Raw genomic sequence first — 19226 nt, 5'->3', positions numbered from 1 at the left:
ATTAAATGATTTTAAATTTATTTTTTTTTTCACACATTGAAAAAATATATGCTTAAAAATAAAATTCTTGTTTACTGATCCTCAGTGAACTTTTATCATGCCTAAAAATGTTGACTTTTTGTAGTAGATTTGCTGTGCGATTCACAATTATGGTATTTACAGAAATGACAAATGTGAAACAAATATGTTGTAAATAATGCTATACATGTATCTCTCATTCTTCTCTTTCAAAGCATTGTTAAATGTAAACGTATCATGATATACAAATTTGCTTTTAAAAACTAAAAACAATTTAACGATAACATACAAAAAGCCAAAATGTTTCTCTTTTGGATAAAATGTACGTTTTTATGCTTTGTCTTATATGAAGGTATTGGTTTACGAAATGTATTTTGTTCATGATTTTATTTATCTTTTGTGTTCCTAATCCTTTCTGTTTTTATAAATATCTTAGGACTGATTTTTCCATCGGGCGTAGAAAAAGAAAGATGTGACAAACTCTGTCAGTTAGTGATATGCGAGACAGTGCTAACAAAGTTATAAAGACGGCATTTGTTCTGCACTGCAGTGTGGAAATTAGTGTTTAAGGCGTTTAATAATTCGGCATCTAACGCTAAAAACATGACATGTAAAACCGGCTACTTTGAAACAATGTACGACACACGGGATTATCTGAGTATCTGTCTCTACATTTGACGCTTTAAAAGCAAACACGTTAAACTAACATATCATCATTTGCAATGGAAAAAAGGCTCATTAGTCAATTTACTAAATATTGAATCAACATATCGTATACATGTTATATGATTATTATGCACAATACATTTTTGTCAACCCTTTGAATTGTACTGTTTTTTAAACAGTACTAGGGACATTTTATAACTCGTATAAGAAACCAAGCTGTCTTTGTCTTTTTTTATGAATTAATAGAACTCGTTCTACTTTGACCATATGTATTTGGCCGAGTTTTGCTGAGAAAAAGTAAGGTAAGCAATGCTTGCCCTAAGAAAGAGTACAGAACTTTTTTATGCTAGACTACGTCAGTGTCGATTTACAAGGTACCCTCACAATTAAGTTTGCTAATGAATGTTCGAACCTCTTTCAAGCCAAAAACATCTGCTTCGAACCCTTTGTAGAGAAAAAAAGTCACTCTCTTAGAGGCGTTTGGTTCATTTCATTTAGGTGTCCAAGTAGCGTAGTGGACAATGCCCCCGCTTGTCACCGCTACGACTCGATTTCGATCCCCGTTATCGACAGTGGTGGTATGTGATAGGGTATGGCGGTCGCCCGCTTGGACACGTGGGTTCTCTGCGGGTATTCCGGCTTCTTCCTACACCAATGACCCCCTGGCGCTAACATCCGTGCCAACGAGAAATATTAATATAAGTTGTAGAACTTGCTTATCAATCGTTGTAAAATAAATAAAGTTCAGTTTCAGTTCATTTCATTTAATGATGTCACTTATTTACTTAGGCCTGTCGTTCCGTGAGGAACATAGGACATCAATAACAGTCCTCCAACGAACATGGTTCGTGGTTGTTGGCGAAACTGTTTCAGGTCATATCTAATGCCTGTAGCTCTGCCTCTGCATCCCACCTCCAGGAGTTTCTTGGACGTCCCCTTTTCCTCTTGCCCTATGGGTTCCGGGTATGGGCTTGGCGGTAATGCTGGATGGTGGTTTTCTCAAGATGTGTCATATCCAGGCCCACTTCCGACGCCCTGTTTGCATTTTCATTGCTTCATGTCCTGGTTTCCTCCACACGCTTTTATTTGAGATCCTCTCAGGTCATATAATGTTAAAGATGCGCCTGGGACAGGTGTTGTAGAAGGTTTGGATCCTCTGCAGGGATGCTTTTGTTGTCCTCCAGGTCTTTGCTCTATACAGTAAGATGGACTTAATGTTGGAGTTAAGGATGTTCTTAGAGGACTTTTTTTTTTAAGCATGGAAAATGCCGTCCATGCTTTGCCAATTCTTGACTTGATGTCAACCACACTCCCAGGGTAGATAAAGGACTCGACGTCTTTGATGGACTTATCATCAACTGTAACTGGTATCTGGGCAGTGGTGTTAATCCTGTTTTTTACAAGTTGATCTTTAGTCCATTTGCTATTATCATTCCTGATGCTTTTCTGTACTTTTTTGTTTGTGTGTATTCCTCCTGAGCTTTTGCTTTTGCTGCCCTTGTCCGGCTGTTGTTCAGTGCTGCTTTCTTTTCGTTCCTCACCTTTAACTTCTTCATCGTGTCTGCAGAAACCTAATATTTGTGCTGAGTCTTTTTTCTTCCAAGGACTTCTTCACATGTGCAACACCACATCTCGCTGATATTCTCCCAATGAGTTGCGATGTTGGTATCAGTGCTTTCTAGCGGAGTTGTAATGGTTTGAATCTGTCAGACAGGCTGAAGTGAAAAGCTGTCCTCACTTCCTTGGTCTTGAGGAGGAAGACATTGTACTTTTTCATCTTGTTTATTGTGATATTGAGCTTCTTGAGGCGGATTCTAACTTCTATCATCAGTAGATGGGGTGTCTGCTCCTCTCATCGCTCTGAAATATTTCAATGCTCTACCGAATTTCTTGTTTATGCAAATGTGGTCGATCTGATTCTCTGTCACGTGGTCTGGTGATCTCCATGTGGCCTTGTGAATCCGTTTGTGAGGTAAGATGCTTCCTCCTATCGCAAACTGGTTATAAGAGCACAGGTCAGCAAATCTCTCACCATTCTCGTTCATTCAGCTTGATCCTTGAGTGCCCTTTCTTCCCTGCTTTATCGACGACTCTCTGCAATTGCTGGTAGAAGGCATCTTTCTTTCATGATCAGCGTCATTGGTGGGGGCGTACATATATGTAGCATTGGATGATGGTCAGTTTGAGTCACTGATATGGTGTAACTGAACTTTTTTCTGGAGCATGTTAAAAACATCTACGGATATGGGAGAATAAATCAAATGACCCGTGAATAATAATAAAAAAACATTTATTTAGTTTGTTAACAAACGGACTACATAATAACATGATACGATTCTAAGATTTGATTGTTTGCAACTGCAAAAAAGGTTGCCCTACAGTTTGTCGATCTTTTACACGTGAATGCAAACGGGGCAACTTGCAGTGTATATGCATTTGTAAATTCCTATCTCGAAAATTCCTCTTCTCGACAAAAAAGTAAAATAATATAAAATAGAAAAAAGTAAAAAATAATAAAATATATACTGTAGCTTGCTCAATTGAAGCAAATAAAAAGAAAGGACTGTTTCAACAAAACGTTTGGTTGATTTTAATTTTTTTTCTCGGTTTTCCATACTATAGAAACTTTAGGGAAAATATATGGGTGACCGTTTGCTCAGAATTGGAAAGAAATTGCACTGATGATTTTGAGAAACCGTAAATGATCATTAAAGAATAAAAAGGATCCTTCAAAATTATAATATGCTTTATATATATTTTTTGTGAAATAAAAAAAAAATAGCTGAAATCTTTGTACGAATGGCATTAAAACTGCAAAGATAAAAAAAATCAGTTTATTTCATTAACAAGTAAAATTACTTTTTAAGTCAGTTATAATTGAGGGAAAACAAAATCTTTTTTGAAAAAAGATCAATGCCTAGTTTCATTGTTTCGCACTATATCGATTTTTCTCTGAGTCATATTCAATAATATAATTAAAAAAAAAAGTTATGTTAATAATTCTCCGTTTCATAAATACTGTTTAGTGTTTAGAACAAATCTTATTCATTATATTAAACCTATTAATCAATCAAATTAGGACATCTCGAACGCTGAGTAAAAAATACCATTAACTACACTCATATTTATCTAGGAATATCTAAAATATATAAACTTACTTTTAAAAGATGCTGATGCACACTCTAAAATCAAACACAAAGCTAGGCATGTGGAAGAAATTAAAGATAAATTCCTCATGTTGGCCCCGTACTGGTGTTTTTAAAACTTTTAAAATAATGATTATGTATGTTCATCTTACATAAATTCATTATGCACTGGTTGCACTTTCTATCCATAGCGATGACTCTTACAATCTAAATTGATACCAGCATGTTATGAATTCACATCAGGAACTTTTATAAAAGTGCATAACAAGCGCATAACTTATTTCAAGAACTTTAAGGATAAATGCAAGAACATTAAGGAACAAAATCGTGACTTGCAATTACCACAGAGTCGTCAAAGTACCCAATAATCAATTCATTTAAACCCATTAGCACCTTTTATGCTGCTGTTTGTCAACTGTCGATGCAAGTTCGTCTCTACTCACAATTATTTGATGTCTTTCATAATTTATTTCATGTGCGTAATAGCAATTTTTCTACTGTAAACAAAGTTATAAAAGAGAAACGAAAATGAACTAAGAACATTATATTGCTAAGATAAAAAATGGAAAAAAAAGATCAATAAATGTTTTCAGTTTGGTCGACCTGACTTAATATTATATGAGAGAGTCTTGCCTCATAATATTTTGTGAACAGTTCGTCAATATATATAATAGGTATATGTTTATATGTAATCAATGTTAAATGGTTTAAAATAATTGAACGGTGTCAAAATGCAGAAGTGGTTTATAATCTCTACATCTTGCCTGGGGCTGTGTTTGATTTTGGAATGTGCATCAAAACCTTGTGAAAGAAAGTATCTATCTTTATAGATATTCCTAGATTAAAATTAATGCAGTTAAAAATGTGACTGTTGAGGTGGGGTGCATTTTATGATAGTATCCAATAATTTAGAATATTCCAGCGCTAGCATAAATAATATATATTTTTTATTATTTATTTTTTAATAGCTAATCGGTTTGACTTCTTAATGCTAACTCTTTTTACCGTTTAAGCTTTTGCTGCTGAAATATTTAAACATATCTCTCTGTAACCCAGACAATCTATCTCGACAGGTTCTTTTAAACTTGTTTTCTTAATGCATTTTACTGTGTCTCCATTTAGTAACGACACATCTCTAATTTTGCAAAATTTGATAAATTCACATATTTTTTTTCTCCTTTCAAATTGAATATTTTCGGTGTGTATATTTTAACTTATAATTGATATCAAGCCCAAATATATGATTAGAAGCGTTTAGTGACTACATTCTGCACAACAGCTTTAACTATATTTTGTTTTATTAGATCAAAATATCTTAGTAGATTACCATGTTGTAGCATATAGGAAAACAATAATTGTTAAAAAAAAACCCTGCAAACGCTAAATATGCACATATTTTGCAGTTATCGAAACTTTTTGCTAAATACAAACGTATAAGAAAATAATTGAATTTCTAAATGAATCATGAAATATCACTTATCACAAATTAAATGGCGCAAATAGTAATGCTTCCAAACCATATTCCTTGATATTAAGAAAATGAAATTCCTCCTATGGTCCATTTAATATTGCTAAAATATAAATATGCTATTCTTTATTCTCGATATGATAAGGACATATAAAATATTCATTAGCACGTGATAAATAGTTATAATGGGTAACACTTTTTGCAGATAACATTTTTCTGATACGCTTACATGTATTCAGTCCATTTATTTCTGGAATGGTTAGTGTAATTTGTAATTTAGTTATTTTTTATACGTTTTCCTTAATATTTTGTCACAGGACACAATCTACCGCACATTTTCTCCCGTCAACTACAAAATGAAATAGACAACAAAATGAAAAGAATGATGGACCCAAAAGAACTTGATAAGGTAATCAACCAACACACGTAAGTCATCCCTGTAACATTTTCTTTATTTTTTTAGATACGTAATGTTTACGTCATCATTACTGTTCTCTTTCGTATCAAGTTTCCAGTTTTGCCGTATCGATACCCGACCCTCCCACTATCCCCCACCCCTCCTTCAAAAGAAAAAAAAAATAAAGAAAATATTAATTATTATAAGCTAAACTTAACAAAAGGTTCCATTGAGCATATATGATTAGGACTTCTCTGTTATCCGTCCGTTCATCTGTTTGTCTGTCCATCAGGGCTATCGGTCTGTATACTACATCTCAAGAACCATCAGGCCGTATTTTAATCTTTGCATAACAAATTCTTATGTAAATTGACAAACCTAAGAGCAAAACCCAATTTAAAAGAAAATACCGAGCACTGTTAAAAGTTTACTTGGTGGTCGCACCGACCAGAAAGTATACGGAATATTATAAAAACTACACTGTCCAAAATACTTTAAAAAATACTACAATGCTATAATTTGGGAAATTAGAAAATCAATCATCTCCGTGTAGGACCACTCTAGATTTTATTGTAAGAAACGTGGCCCTCAGACCAATACTTTGACTCCAAAATGGCTTAAAAAATAAGCAAACAAATTGGATTTTTTTTTATTACCAGTTCTGCTATTTGTGATAAGTTGAGACACAACATTTCAAGATCAGGCAGTCCATGCATTTTAGATCTTATGATATGATGCGCCTAAACATAGACTACTTTTTACGTACTATAAAACGAGAAAATTTGGCGCTTATGTATTTGAGCAAAAAATAGGCGCAAATAAAGTTTGATAAACGCCAATATTTCAGTTTGTGTTTACTCAAGCGCTTGACACAACTAATTTAAGTGTAACTCGCGTACACGGGCTAAATGTATACTGTGCCATATATTTTTATTTTTGTTTTACATAACTTTGTTATGCATTAAAATCTAGGAATGCATGAGGATTATGTGAGCTTTGAAATAGTTTTGAAGAGTTGTATATTTAAACAAGATACCCAAATTGTTGACTAAGCGAGCAATGTGGCCAATGTGTCTTTTCTTTGACAGCCGCTTCTTGACGAGAACTCACGAGAAAATGAATTTGCAAAAAGGACGATAGTGTTTCTGGATGGAAAGAAAATAAAGGCACTGTTTTTAAATTATTTGATCCATCTATCTATCTATCTATCTATCTATCTATCTATCTATCTATCTATCTATCTATCTATCTATCTATCTATCTATCTATCTATCTATCTATCTATCTATCTATCTATCTTTCTATCTATCATCTATTTTATCTACCTGTGTTTTTATATTTTATTACTTGATTTACCTTTGTCATCAAATATTATTAACATGTTCTTAAGAAAACCCTAATGATCTCATATGTCATTTAAAATCATATTGATTACACAATAAGATGTAAAATACAAATATAGGGAAATGCAGATTACACGTAATAAACTTCATTTTTTTAAGGCGTCGAGCTACATGTAATGCTCGGCAGCCTTCTAGCGATCGTCTGGATTGGCAATCGTCCAAAAATTCATGCACTGCACCGCCTTTTAAATGCGCACAAAAAATAAGTTCCTCAAAGTATTAAACGTATTACAAGATTTTTATTCCACTTATTCAACTACATTGTGTACAAGAAATCCAACTTTGCCTCCCTGGTTATTGATAACTCTTTGCATAATATTCAAGAATGGCGGATGAATACAAAAGGTGTAAACATTCACTAAATATTATTTTAGTTTATCGATTAAATTTTAACTGGAGACCGTGCCCGATAGAAATAAAATTTGATATGTAAATTTATTTGTTATCGGGCACGGCCTCCAAAATGAATGTAAGCGATAAACGTATCTAGTGATTTTGTTGCAATAAATAAACACGATAATGCAGTCGGTTTAGTCGAGCAAAATATAGCACGTGTTGTGGATTTGTTTGTAAACAACCATACCATAGGTAATCTTGTTTCAAACGGGAATTGAAATAAATAAAAGTATGTTTTATTATTATAATTAGAGACACACTGTAATCAATGTATTCACCTTGAAAAATGTTCAAAGACTGTTTAAAGCAGAAAGAAAATATAATTTTTTTTTAACTTTGAAATTTCTTTGATTTTTGTAACTATGTTGACTTATTGTATTATAAACGCATCACAACCTATTATATATGGAAATATAGTGATTTTTGTTTTTAAAGAACGCAAAACATAATTCATTTACTTTTTTTATTCTAGTATGTATTATTTGATATACGACTATTAGTACAAAAATTCAAATTATTGATATCATTTTATCAATCTATATAAAAGAAAATGTCAGCTCGACGCCTTTGTGGCCGTTCCGGCCTTTGATTTATTTTTACAATTCATTAGCAATGACATGCTTACTAATCAGTTAATAAATTTTCTCACCTATTCTCTTTCAGTTTGTATGCAATTATTCTACGGTTTTTTTTCTTTATAGCCTACGAATATTAATACAAAGCTGAATAAAATAATGGAGTTTGAAAATTATGAGAATCTTCTACCTAAGACGGATAATAAGCCGGTTAGTTAACACAGAAGGTAATTTATTTTTCAGCTAGGAACAGAAGCAGGTTATATTACAAGTAGGCAAAGGCTACCTAAGCAAATTGTAACATTCAACTTGAATAGAATAATTACATGTGACTTGCATTAAACTAAAATTAGCAAAAAGTACAACATCATAGTTTATGAAGAAATGCTACGCAGAAAAAAGTGGCTTGTATCGGTTTCAAACATTGAAACAACAAAACGGAACTGATTCACGTACAAGTATTTATGCAAGGAACTATTTTCACATTAATTTAAACAAGATATACACGCAAAGGTTTTTTTTTCATTGTATTTTTTGACTGCATAAAGTAGGTTCGATCAGTTTGCAAAGAAATGCAAACTCTAACGTTTCCCGCTTAAACTTTACACCCAAATATTTTCAGATTTTTTGTCAGATATTCAAAAACAAAGTTTTCTACAAAAAATTGTAATCAAATCCTAAATAATTTATACCAAAATAAAAATTTTAATAAAATTATTAATTTTAAAGCAATAGTTTTGCTAACGCGGGATCTTATTTTTTTCTCATTGAAATCGGTCTCTATGAGTGAGAAAAACATTAAGCGGCCGATATATGCATCAAAAACTTTTTAAAAAACCCACATTATAACGTTGCTTATTAAAGTAAATTTCATTTTAATTCATATTTGTCAATTATACTTTGAAACTTTACAAAGCAAAATGCTTTTTGGAATGTATTTTGGTCCGTGAAACAACAAACCCTTTGGTAAAAATATGCTAAAAACAATATAAGAAACATAAAACCCCTCAGAGGGAATTTTTGTTTCTGGGGGGGGGGGGGGGGGGGGCGGGGGCGGGTAAGGAAATGTTTTGTTAAAAAATCATGAATGAGCTGTGTTAATCCAAAATACATAGTATTATCTCTTTGTATGAACAAATCATTTATATATAATTTATGAAAATATACGATATGTTTTCATTATTAAATAAAAAATAATAATTAGACAATTATCAAAGATGGCTTTTTACTTAGGTTAGGCGGCTAGACAATGATATCGTTCGAAGTCCTTTGCTACTTGTGCTCAGGTGACTTAATCTCCGGACCTAATTGGTGTATTAAATTTACAAAACATAAAAATACAGTAGGTTCAAGCATATCTTTTACAACTTTCACCATAGCATAGCATAGCATTGAAATCTCATGCCATAGCATTGAAATCTCATACCATAGCACACAATCTCATAGAATCGCATTCGTCATATCATACCATAGCATAGCATACAACAATATTTTAATTCGGTTTTAAATGTTTTTATTTGAAAAAATAAATGTTCACATAATAGATATGTAGTAAACTTTATCTTATCATTTTACTTCGAAATGTGTGGAACTCTTCTGTGTATGGAGGAGTTTTTTTTTTTCAAATCTCATAGCAAAGCATACCATATCATTAAGTTCTTCATTTTAATTTCTCATAGCATAGCATACAAATCACATAGCATAGCATACAAATCGCATAGCATATCGTTAAATTCGCATACCATAGCAAGGCAAAAAATTGTAAAAGATATGCATGAAATGACTGTAGAATAACAACATGGATCAGAGTAGCAAAGTGAAAATTGGTTTAATGGAATTAGACGTGCATATAGTTTCTGTATCTGATAAAATCTGCATGAACAAGAATTGGTCATGTTGCAAACTGCGTGCCATGTATTATTAAATTCTGTTTATATATCAAAGCTTATAATGTGCATTTTAAATAGATTCGCCATTTAAGATTAGGCAAACTTTACGCAAACTGCATTCTGTTAATTTCCTTGTAGATTCATGAAGCAACTAGAAGTCTGTTTTTGAAAGAAGAAGAATAAGACTAAATTTATAAAAAGTTGTTTTTATTAGGAATAAATAATGATATTCTTCAAAGTAAAAGATTATCATCATCTTTGTCGTTTAATTATGTACTAGTTTTAGTAGTTGTTGTTTTTGCTTTGTGAGGAAGGTTGATGAGCTGTATTTTTGTTTGTTTTTTGCTTTGTTTGGTTTTTTTTTTCTTTTTTCCTGCACTATAAATGTTTTTACTTCAATCCAGGCACCAGAATCAATTTAGTAATGGCGTGTGCGGTGTAAAAATTTAACAATGCAAGCTGTGTTCAATGGGTTATCCATACAAATTAACCGAGTTATGTAGAAGTGATGTGAAACTCGCCCTGGTAAGTTGCTGGCATATTGGTATAACATCACTTGGGGTATCTGACCAATATTAATGCACCTAGATCTCTCTAGTATAAAGGCTTTACTAAAAAAATACCCCCAGGATAGCATTATTTTGTGTATATTTTTAACGGCGTAGGATATTTACTATTTTAAATATTTTAGTATAACGCATTTTTACAAAGGTTTATTTTTATCATAACCTCATACGTAACACAATGATAACGTTCGCGTACGGTTTCATGGGGAAAATCGTAAAAAAAAAAAAAATTCCCCCAAAAGGTCTGATCTTTTTTAATCTGTATTTTGTTTATTGTGTTTATTTAATTAATGATATCGAAAAAAAAATCATAAAAAGAATAAATACACTGTATTTTACTAGCATGCGCGAAAACGTGTGCAATGAAACCTAGAGTCGGCCTCCTTAATAATAAAACCCATCACACAATATAATTATAAAGAGCGCATAAAAGTCGTGACCATATAAAATTATTACGAGTTTAGAAGGACACGAGGTTGTTTTATAGTTTCTAATTAGTCAAAACCACAGGTAAATTATGGCATCGCCAATTCGGAGAAATATTCTTCGACTTTTCATTTTAATTCATTATTTCTGTTCATCGTAAAGCACATGTATCATTTTGACATTTATGAAATGACTTCCAAACGAGGAAGACATGTAAATCACACACACGTTTTAAACCCGTTGCGCGTGAATATGAGGACCTATATCTAATAAAAAAGGAGCATTGCCTAGACCTGGAAACAATTGCAAATCAATACAATGAAAAATAATTCTTATCTATATAGGGCAAGTTTTAGCTTGCACATTCTATACTAATTCCTACTATCGAAGGGCATCTTTAAACCTATTTCTTACGAAAAAAATTGCTATAATCCACTGTTGCAATTTTTTTTTAAGAGTAACTAACTACACTTATAATCGTCTTTTATATTAGCTGATAAACTGAAAATCAATTAAACTGTATAAATATGATATGCGTACTTACATCGTCATTTAAGTGCTGAATACGTGTGTGTGTGTGTGTGTGTGTGTGTGTGTGTGTGTGTACATGCATATTGTTTTATTCTGTGTTATATGCCTTGTTGTCCCATTTATTTCCTTTCTTATGTTTGTTGATTTCTTTTCTTTTCTTTTAATGGACGTGTACTTTTAAATCTTATTTTCTCATTTTTATTCGTTGTGCAGTAAACACTTTCCATAAAAAATGGTAATTATATAAGCTGGTTATAATACATCATTAATGACTCAATTTAATAAAAACTGTATTAGTTAATTTGATATCTTTCACACTATCATAAACCTTCATTGACTCTTTCTCTATCTCTCTCTGTCTCCATTCGTCTGCAATTTTTTTTCAGTTGTAAACTCTCTCTCTCTCTCTCTCTCTCTCTCTCTCTCTCTCTCTCCATTTGTCTGCAATTTTTTTTTCTAGTTGTAAAGTAAACATTAATCATTGTTGGCACGGAATCAAAGGACAGAGGGGCACCTCTATTACCATTTAAGCTCCTTTTTATTTTCTAGGAACAAACGGAAACTTGCGTGGTATCTTCAGCGCCTGCACGAACTGCGTGGTGAAATAAATGGACCGATAATGGACATAAACTGTGTACCTTCTTTTCTATCATCGCATAGTGTGTAACCACTTCCGTGTGAATGCTTTAAAAGTCACAGATATAGTATTGAGTTAAACTGGTGATATGGGTATTTTGAAAGAATTTGTTTTTTTTTTGTATTTTGCAATTAATGTTTTTTTTTTAAAATAAACGTTTAAAATGCGTCATCTCATCGTTTAATCAACTTTTAGTTTGACATTAATAATATAATTAATAATGTTTCCTTTTCCATGAAATAATTAAAACTCTTCGACAAAAATATGCATGCATCAAATTACGTATTGCAAGTTTAGTAATAAAGAAATTCCGAGAAAATAACCCACATTTAGCACAGACACAATCGCTCTTCCTTTAACACAAATTAAACAAAGAAAACACACTTGAATGGGATGAATAATTGTTTCATTTATCTTAAATACTTTGCTGGGGTTAAATCATTTTCCCCACCGTTGTGTAAAACACATAATTAATGCCGCTCTGATTTTGACAACCACCAGCTCTGTACAACGACCCTGCAGTAACGTTTGTCTATGCATGTGAATACTAACTACATGTTTTTGTGATACACGTATATAAATTTAATAAGAACTGGTTTTGTTGTATCGATTTACACTTGTTCAGGGCATTCAGTTATTGTTGTTTTGTTTTTTTTTATATGTAAAGTATATTGAATCAATGATTTACACAGTCCTAAAAATAGTACTTTCCATATCATCATGACGAGTCTGTTAACAAATGTATGTATCAAAATAAAAGGAAGATACGCCATATCTTGAATAAAAAAGATGGAAGGGAGGGATACCAGTTATAAGAACAAAACAGTGTTTGAATTTGAAAAATAAAAACCTTTTGAAATGTAAATAAGTAAAGACGCATTTAACTAGGTCCTAACAAACGGTTTTTTTAATTAATCATTGTCAATCGGGATCGAACGGGATACAATTTCGAAATAAACCTACCGTTGTCATATAGTCATTGACACAGACTTGCTCAGCGAATCATAATCATAGTACTCAGAGTACTCCCGTGATGTCAACACAACTGTTTTATTGGATGTACATGTGTATACAAAAATTAATGATAAGATAAAAACATACTGATCGATTTGATACGTAGTCAATCAATGCGTCTCCATTCGATACATGAACAGTCACAAAAACAGTGACCTTTTAATGAATTGATAAATTCCCTGTTATAACTATAGTAATTGAAATTTTTTTTTCATAAATTCCAAATACTGATTCGCTCACTCTTTTAAGATATTACATTCAGTTTTTATTGTATGTTATACACCTTCTTTTTTGTGGAATAGTAAGTTTGTATCTGAATATGTTGAAAGAAACAATAAAACAAAACACTAGAGATGCGCTCAAGGTCGTACCTGCTACGGACGCTGGATGACATAGCAGCTACGCTGTTGAACGGCAAACTAGCCTTGCCACCACGCAGATATTAGTAGCCTAATTGTTTATTGGTAGGCATCAAATTCACGATGGCTACCTTAAGTAACAATTTCCAACGGACATGAAAGTTATCTAATATATGTATAGTGATATTTTGTCCATCCTTTAACTAATTATGATTTTAACATTTCTGCTTCAAAATAATTATTTTTGACAATGTGATAAGCCTTTAGTTGAATATAACCAATCCACAAGAGACTTTCACAATGAACTTGATCGTGCGTGACCGGAACCAAAAGCGTAATACATTGATTCTGCTAATATATAAACAGTGCTACAGGTTGTTGATTAATACAGACTTTTGGAGTACGCAAAGGACCCGTGCCTTTCCCAAAGTGATATCGCCTAATAATGAAGGAATTATTTTTGTGCTTTCTCGCTGTTATCATCGGTAAGTAAAAAATATATTTTCTGAATATGCCATTGTAAAAAAAATATACATGTATATATATCACGACATTCATTTCCAATATTAATAAATATGCCCTTTGTGTATTCTTTCTTATATATACACGAATAAATCCTTGGATTAGGTAACGACATAGAAAAAAAAAATAAATATTATTTTAAATTAAAAAAAAAGTATATGCCTATCTTTACAGATATACTTTAAACCACACGTTAGAATAATCGTATCTTTTTTATCCTCATTAACATTTCATACACTATTGACAGTTAATTTGTTTCACAAATCTAAAGTGGTGCTTTCTGTTGATATAATAATTTGTTTTTATCTGTCACACATGTCAACTCTGTTGAATGGTACTTATTCTATATCAATTCTATCATATAAATCAGTTTGGTATACAAGTCAACGTATAGTTTAATATTATCATATAAAATTTAAAACAATTTATTGAATTTGTTGTTATACATTTTGGGGGTGGGCAAATTAAGTTTGTATAGCTTGTGCTCAATCCATTCGTAACAATTTATTACAATAAAATATGTTCAAATTAAATCATATCATGACATTTTTTTAAGAAGTAATGTAGAACTTTTTCTCTTAGTAGAACTTTTTTCCATGTATGGTTTTTTTTTATTTTCAATTCATATTGTCCCTAATATATTCATACTGTTATTTTTTTCAGTTGAAATGGTATCTGGTGAGTATGGAGTTTCTTATCTTTTGATAACTGTTAATTTTTCAATTTGAAATTCGAAAGATGTATGAATGTTTGATGATTAACTTAAACTATAAACATGCACAATTTTGTACGTCATATTTCGTGGTTCTCTTATGTTTTTTGTTTGTTTATCTGGTTTTCATTTTTTCTTAAATATTTGATTTAGATATTTTCTAGACATGCACAAGGAAACATAATTCACAAACATAAAATGATTTATTGACAGTTAAACTTGAATTTCAAGAAATATTTTGAGATACGTATGTAAAGTTTCTTCCAACAGCTAGCAAATTTAAAACTGATAATATGTAGGCCATTCACACTGGTTTTGATATACATGTGCATCCTTTCACAAACGTCTTGGTATCAGTATTTTGTTTTTATACCCGCACTTTCTAAAGAAAGTTCGGGTATAGTGTTGTTACCCTGTTCCGTCCGTCCGTCTGCCATCCGTCCGTCCGTCTGTCACGTTTTACTTTCTCAAACTGCGCTTACATCTTAAAAACCAGCAAACTGAACTCTGGAAGTTTAATTCGGGGTGTCATGTTGTATTGTAAAAAGGTTTCAAAATTCTCTGGTAGTCCTGGGGGTAAAATAATTAGTAAAAAAAATGACGTTTTTCACAATAAAACCATCTTCCTCGAACTCCTCCTACATTTTCAACAGTAGACAAATCATCCCTTGGAATATGTTTAAGGGTATCCTATAAATGCGCAATAAGGTTTCCGAATTTTCAATTTTGTTCTGGGGGTCATAAAAGGCTGAAAAATAACGTGTTTTTTTTTTTTTTTACAAAAATGCTGGTTTCAAAAACGTCTTTTTTTTGTAGTAGTCAAATGATCTTCTAGAATACGATTGGGGGTGTCATATTGAAGTGTGATCAGGTTCCAGAATTTTTTTTTAAGGGGATCAGTTGGCAACAAAAAATGACGTTTTTAATGCAAAAAAAGTATGGTCCCCAGAACTCCTCTTAAAACTTTGAAGTAGCTACGTCATCTCTTGGGATATAATTGGGGCTGTCCTATAGATGTGCAATAAGGTTTTAAAAATTTCAATTTCATCCAGGGAGTCAAACTGACGTTCATCACTCAAAAAAAACCCACAGATCCTAGAACTCCACTTATAATTTAATGGATAGACACATCATATCTTGGGATATGATAGGGACTGTTCTATAGATGTGCAGTAAGGTTTTAAAAATTTAAATGTCATCCATTGAGTCAAATAGTAGCAGAGAATTGACGTTCCTCACCCCCCCCCCCCCCAAAAAAAAAACATAGATCCTAGAACTCCTCTTTTGGTTTAATGGATAGACACATCATATCTTATGATAGGGACTGTTCTATAGATGTGCATTACGGTTTTGAAAAATTAAATTTAACCCTGAGGCCCATTACCTACATACCGTTTGATGCCTTTTAAGGATCACAAAAATATATGGTTAAGGGGTGTGAATCTCAACCGTTTTCGAGTTTTCGAGATATTCGTGCACTTCCTGTTCGAGGTGGGTCATGACCCCCCCCCCCCCCCCCGTGGCCCATGACCTACATACAGTTTGATGCCCCTTGACACAAGGAACAAGAATATATATAGTTTAAAGGTGGGGATCTCAACTGTTTTGAAGATATTAAGGGACTTGCTGTTCGAAGGGGGTCAGGACCACCCACAGGGCCCATGACCGACATAACATTCGATGCCCCTTGATATCAGAAACAAGAATACATATGGTTTTGGGGTCATGATTATAACAGTTTCTGAGATATATTGAAATTTACAATTCCTCGGTGGTGGGGATGACCCCAGGGGTCAGATCTAATGAACCCTTTTATATTGCCAGTAACAGTCAATATATGATGACGAAAACCCTATATTATTATCTTTGTCCGTTTTCAAGTTACCATTTACAATAGAGTGTACGACTCTTCCTACAAGGTTCAATGTTCGACCCTTTTGACCCCCCCCCCCCGAAAAGTGGTCGTCTAACCCAAAGTGAGAAAAATAAAACCAGGGTGCACAACTAGATATGCAGGCCTTTCGTATCCTAGAATTTTGTACAATTCTGTTCAGCCATATCTGAGAAACAAGTTCAGAGCGGGAAATAAGAAATAGAAGAAGATGAAGAACATGTAATAAGAACCGTACACAAACAATAAGTCTCCCAATTTCATTCGGGAGATTTAACAATAAAGATTAAATAGAGATATGATCATCAAACAATTTCTGATTCTAAGGGGGTCAGGATGACCAATTGGGTCATGACTTACATGTCATAATGATCTGATGCGCCATGATCTAAGGAAGAATAATATTTTTGGATTAAGGTGGGGATCTCAATGGTTTTTATGATATTTGATAATTTCAGGAAGTGCACTTGGGATCATGACGTACATACCATCTGACATTGCTTGAACAGGGAAACAATAATATATGTTCATGATATATGATTCAATTTCAGAACCAAGATGCAGATCAATAATCTACGTTTTATAATGCTGCCTACTTATATATACATGTATTAGTTTGTGTTTTGGTCTTCAAAACATGTTTATGACTGTAGTATGGCTTAGTCTTATTTTCAATTACATAAAAAAAATGTCAAATATATGACTTGGAACCCCCCACCCCCAAACAAACTCAAATATAAACTGTTGCCCCCCCCCCCCCCCCCCGTTTTTAATTGTCGAATGATCTTTTAAAAAGAAAATATAATTTTGGGTCTAAAATGTTTTATAAACTGATACAGAATGTTATTCTTGAAAAAAAAATACATTACACCTTGCATAATTGACAAATGATCTATTGAGATATTATCAGAAGTCATATTTATACCTTGGGATCAATAACTGATATTCATTGACAAGTTAAATTAATAACAATTAATGATTCAAATTATAAATGTTTATACTCCACATCCACCCCCCCCCCCCCCCCCACACACACACACACAAACACCAATCAAACCTGGTTCTAAAGATTCTGTCTTCTTGCATTCTTACATGTGTACAGTAGCAAATTTGAAATCATTTCTTGATTGCTTTTTCTCTCCTAATGCACATTAACATTTTGGAAAATGCTTAATTCAATTTTTAAGATTTAGAAACAAAATGTTATATGCATGTGTATTCGCCTATTTGGGGCAATTGTAAAGTCTCCTAAACAAAGCAGTGTCATCATTAGGCAAGGAATTACCAACATTGATCAAACTAGAATGTCAGGGTGTCTCGAAGGGGGCATAACTTATATTCATTTTGATGCACAATGATACAACGAGCAAGAATAAATCATATGGTTTAGGGATGAAGATCTCAGAAGTTAACAAAGTATATAGTGTATCATCATTTTCTATTTCATAAAAGGGGGTGGGGTTACAGACAACACCTGCGGGTCATGTATTTTACACCATTTGATGTATCATGCATTTGCCTGTTTCATGGGGTCAGAACAGTCCGATAAGGTCATGGCCTACATTGTATTAGTCTGACAAATGAAGAAATAACTTTTGCAATTAGAATGACAGAAACTTTAAAAATGCGATGTGATAGGTAACGATGATAAGCTTATTTAAATATTTAAAGATGATGATACAGTATGCTGTCAAAGGGAGATCACTTATTTAGAAAGTGAAAGTTATACTTATGTATGCTGGCGTCTCATTATATTGTGCTACTACATGTATTATGCTTACCTATATTGGTCAACATCATAATGATAATTCAATTAAAGCACAATAATGAATTCCTTTCGCTGATCATCACAAAAGGAATGTTTATGCACGTTAACTAATCCTTTTCTGCATATGGAAAACACATGTGCATGTATACGTGACCAAAACCGTATACCCACTAATGAGACCTGCAGACCTGTGTTGTGTACGTAACTTCAGACAAAGACCAGTTATTTGTCACATGCATGTACTTTTATGACCTATTCTTCAAAACCCCTTGCACTATTTTGTTAGGTAAATAACAGCTTGATGGTGGTGAAGGACACCTGCATATTGTGATGTATACTTCCTATTGAAATAAACAATAAAGTATAAATATAATATTTACCCCCAAAATAACGTTACCTAACATTAAAGCGCAATGGGCTAGAAAGTTTACATGTCTGTAAAAGCATTGGGGTCCAAGGTGCATTTTTTTTTAATTTTACGATTGATATAAACGAATTGTTATGTGGGGGGGGGGGGGGAACTTGACCCCTCACTCCCATCCTTTCTCTAAATCTGTGCATACAATGATGTACATGTAGGCACACAGAAGCAAATCTAAAGCCAGCAACCGCCACGGAGAGGGGACATTATTTATTTTGTTTGTAATAATTATATAAACCATTATACTTTCTATGACATGAAATGTTAATATTATTGATTAACTGAAAATTAACTGCAAACAGTTTAACCCCAAATTGCACATAAAGTGCTGCTCATGTGTATTATGGGAAGGGATCTCATCTTTCAGTTATGAAAATTACAATTTTTAAATGTATTACTTGACTTGCATGTGGCCTTCATT

The 19226-nt window shown here is 32.8% G+C and overlaps 1 protein-coding gene across 1 annotated transcript; it reads left to right on the top strand.

Moving 5' to 3' along the window:
- Positions 1-4461: 4461 nt before the first annotated feature.
- Positions 4462-12084, top strand: LOC128171285 (uncharacterized). Its single transcript, XM_052837055.1, has 5 exons — positions 4462-4640; positions 5616-5707; positions 6784-6861; positions 8196-8279; positions 12031-12084. The coding sequence occupies exons 1-5, from the start codon at positions 4562-4564 to the stop codon at positions 12082-12084; spliced, it is 387 nt and encodes a 128-aa protein (XP_052693015.1). The 5' UTR covers positions 4462-4561.
- Positions 12085-19226: the final 7142 nt, after the last annotated feature.

The sequence above is a fragment of the Crassostrea angulata genome, chromosome 2 (assembly GCF_025612915.1).
Source record: "Crassostrea angulata isolate pt1a10 chromosome 2, ASM2561291v2, whole genome shotgun sequence".
Classification (NCBI taxonomy): domain Eukaryota; kingdom Metazoa; phylum Mollusca; class Bivalvia; order Ostreida; family Ostreidae; genus Magallana; species Magallana angulata.
Note: the sequence above shows the minus strand (reverse complement) of the source record. Positions and strands in the feature narration are given on the sequence as shown.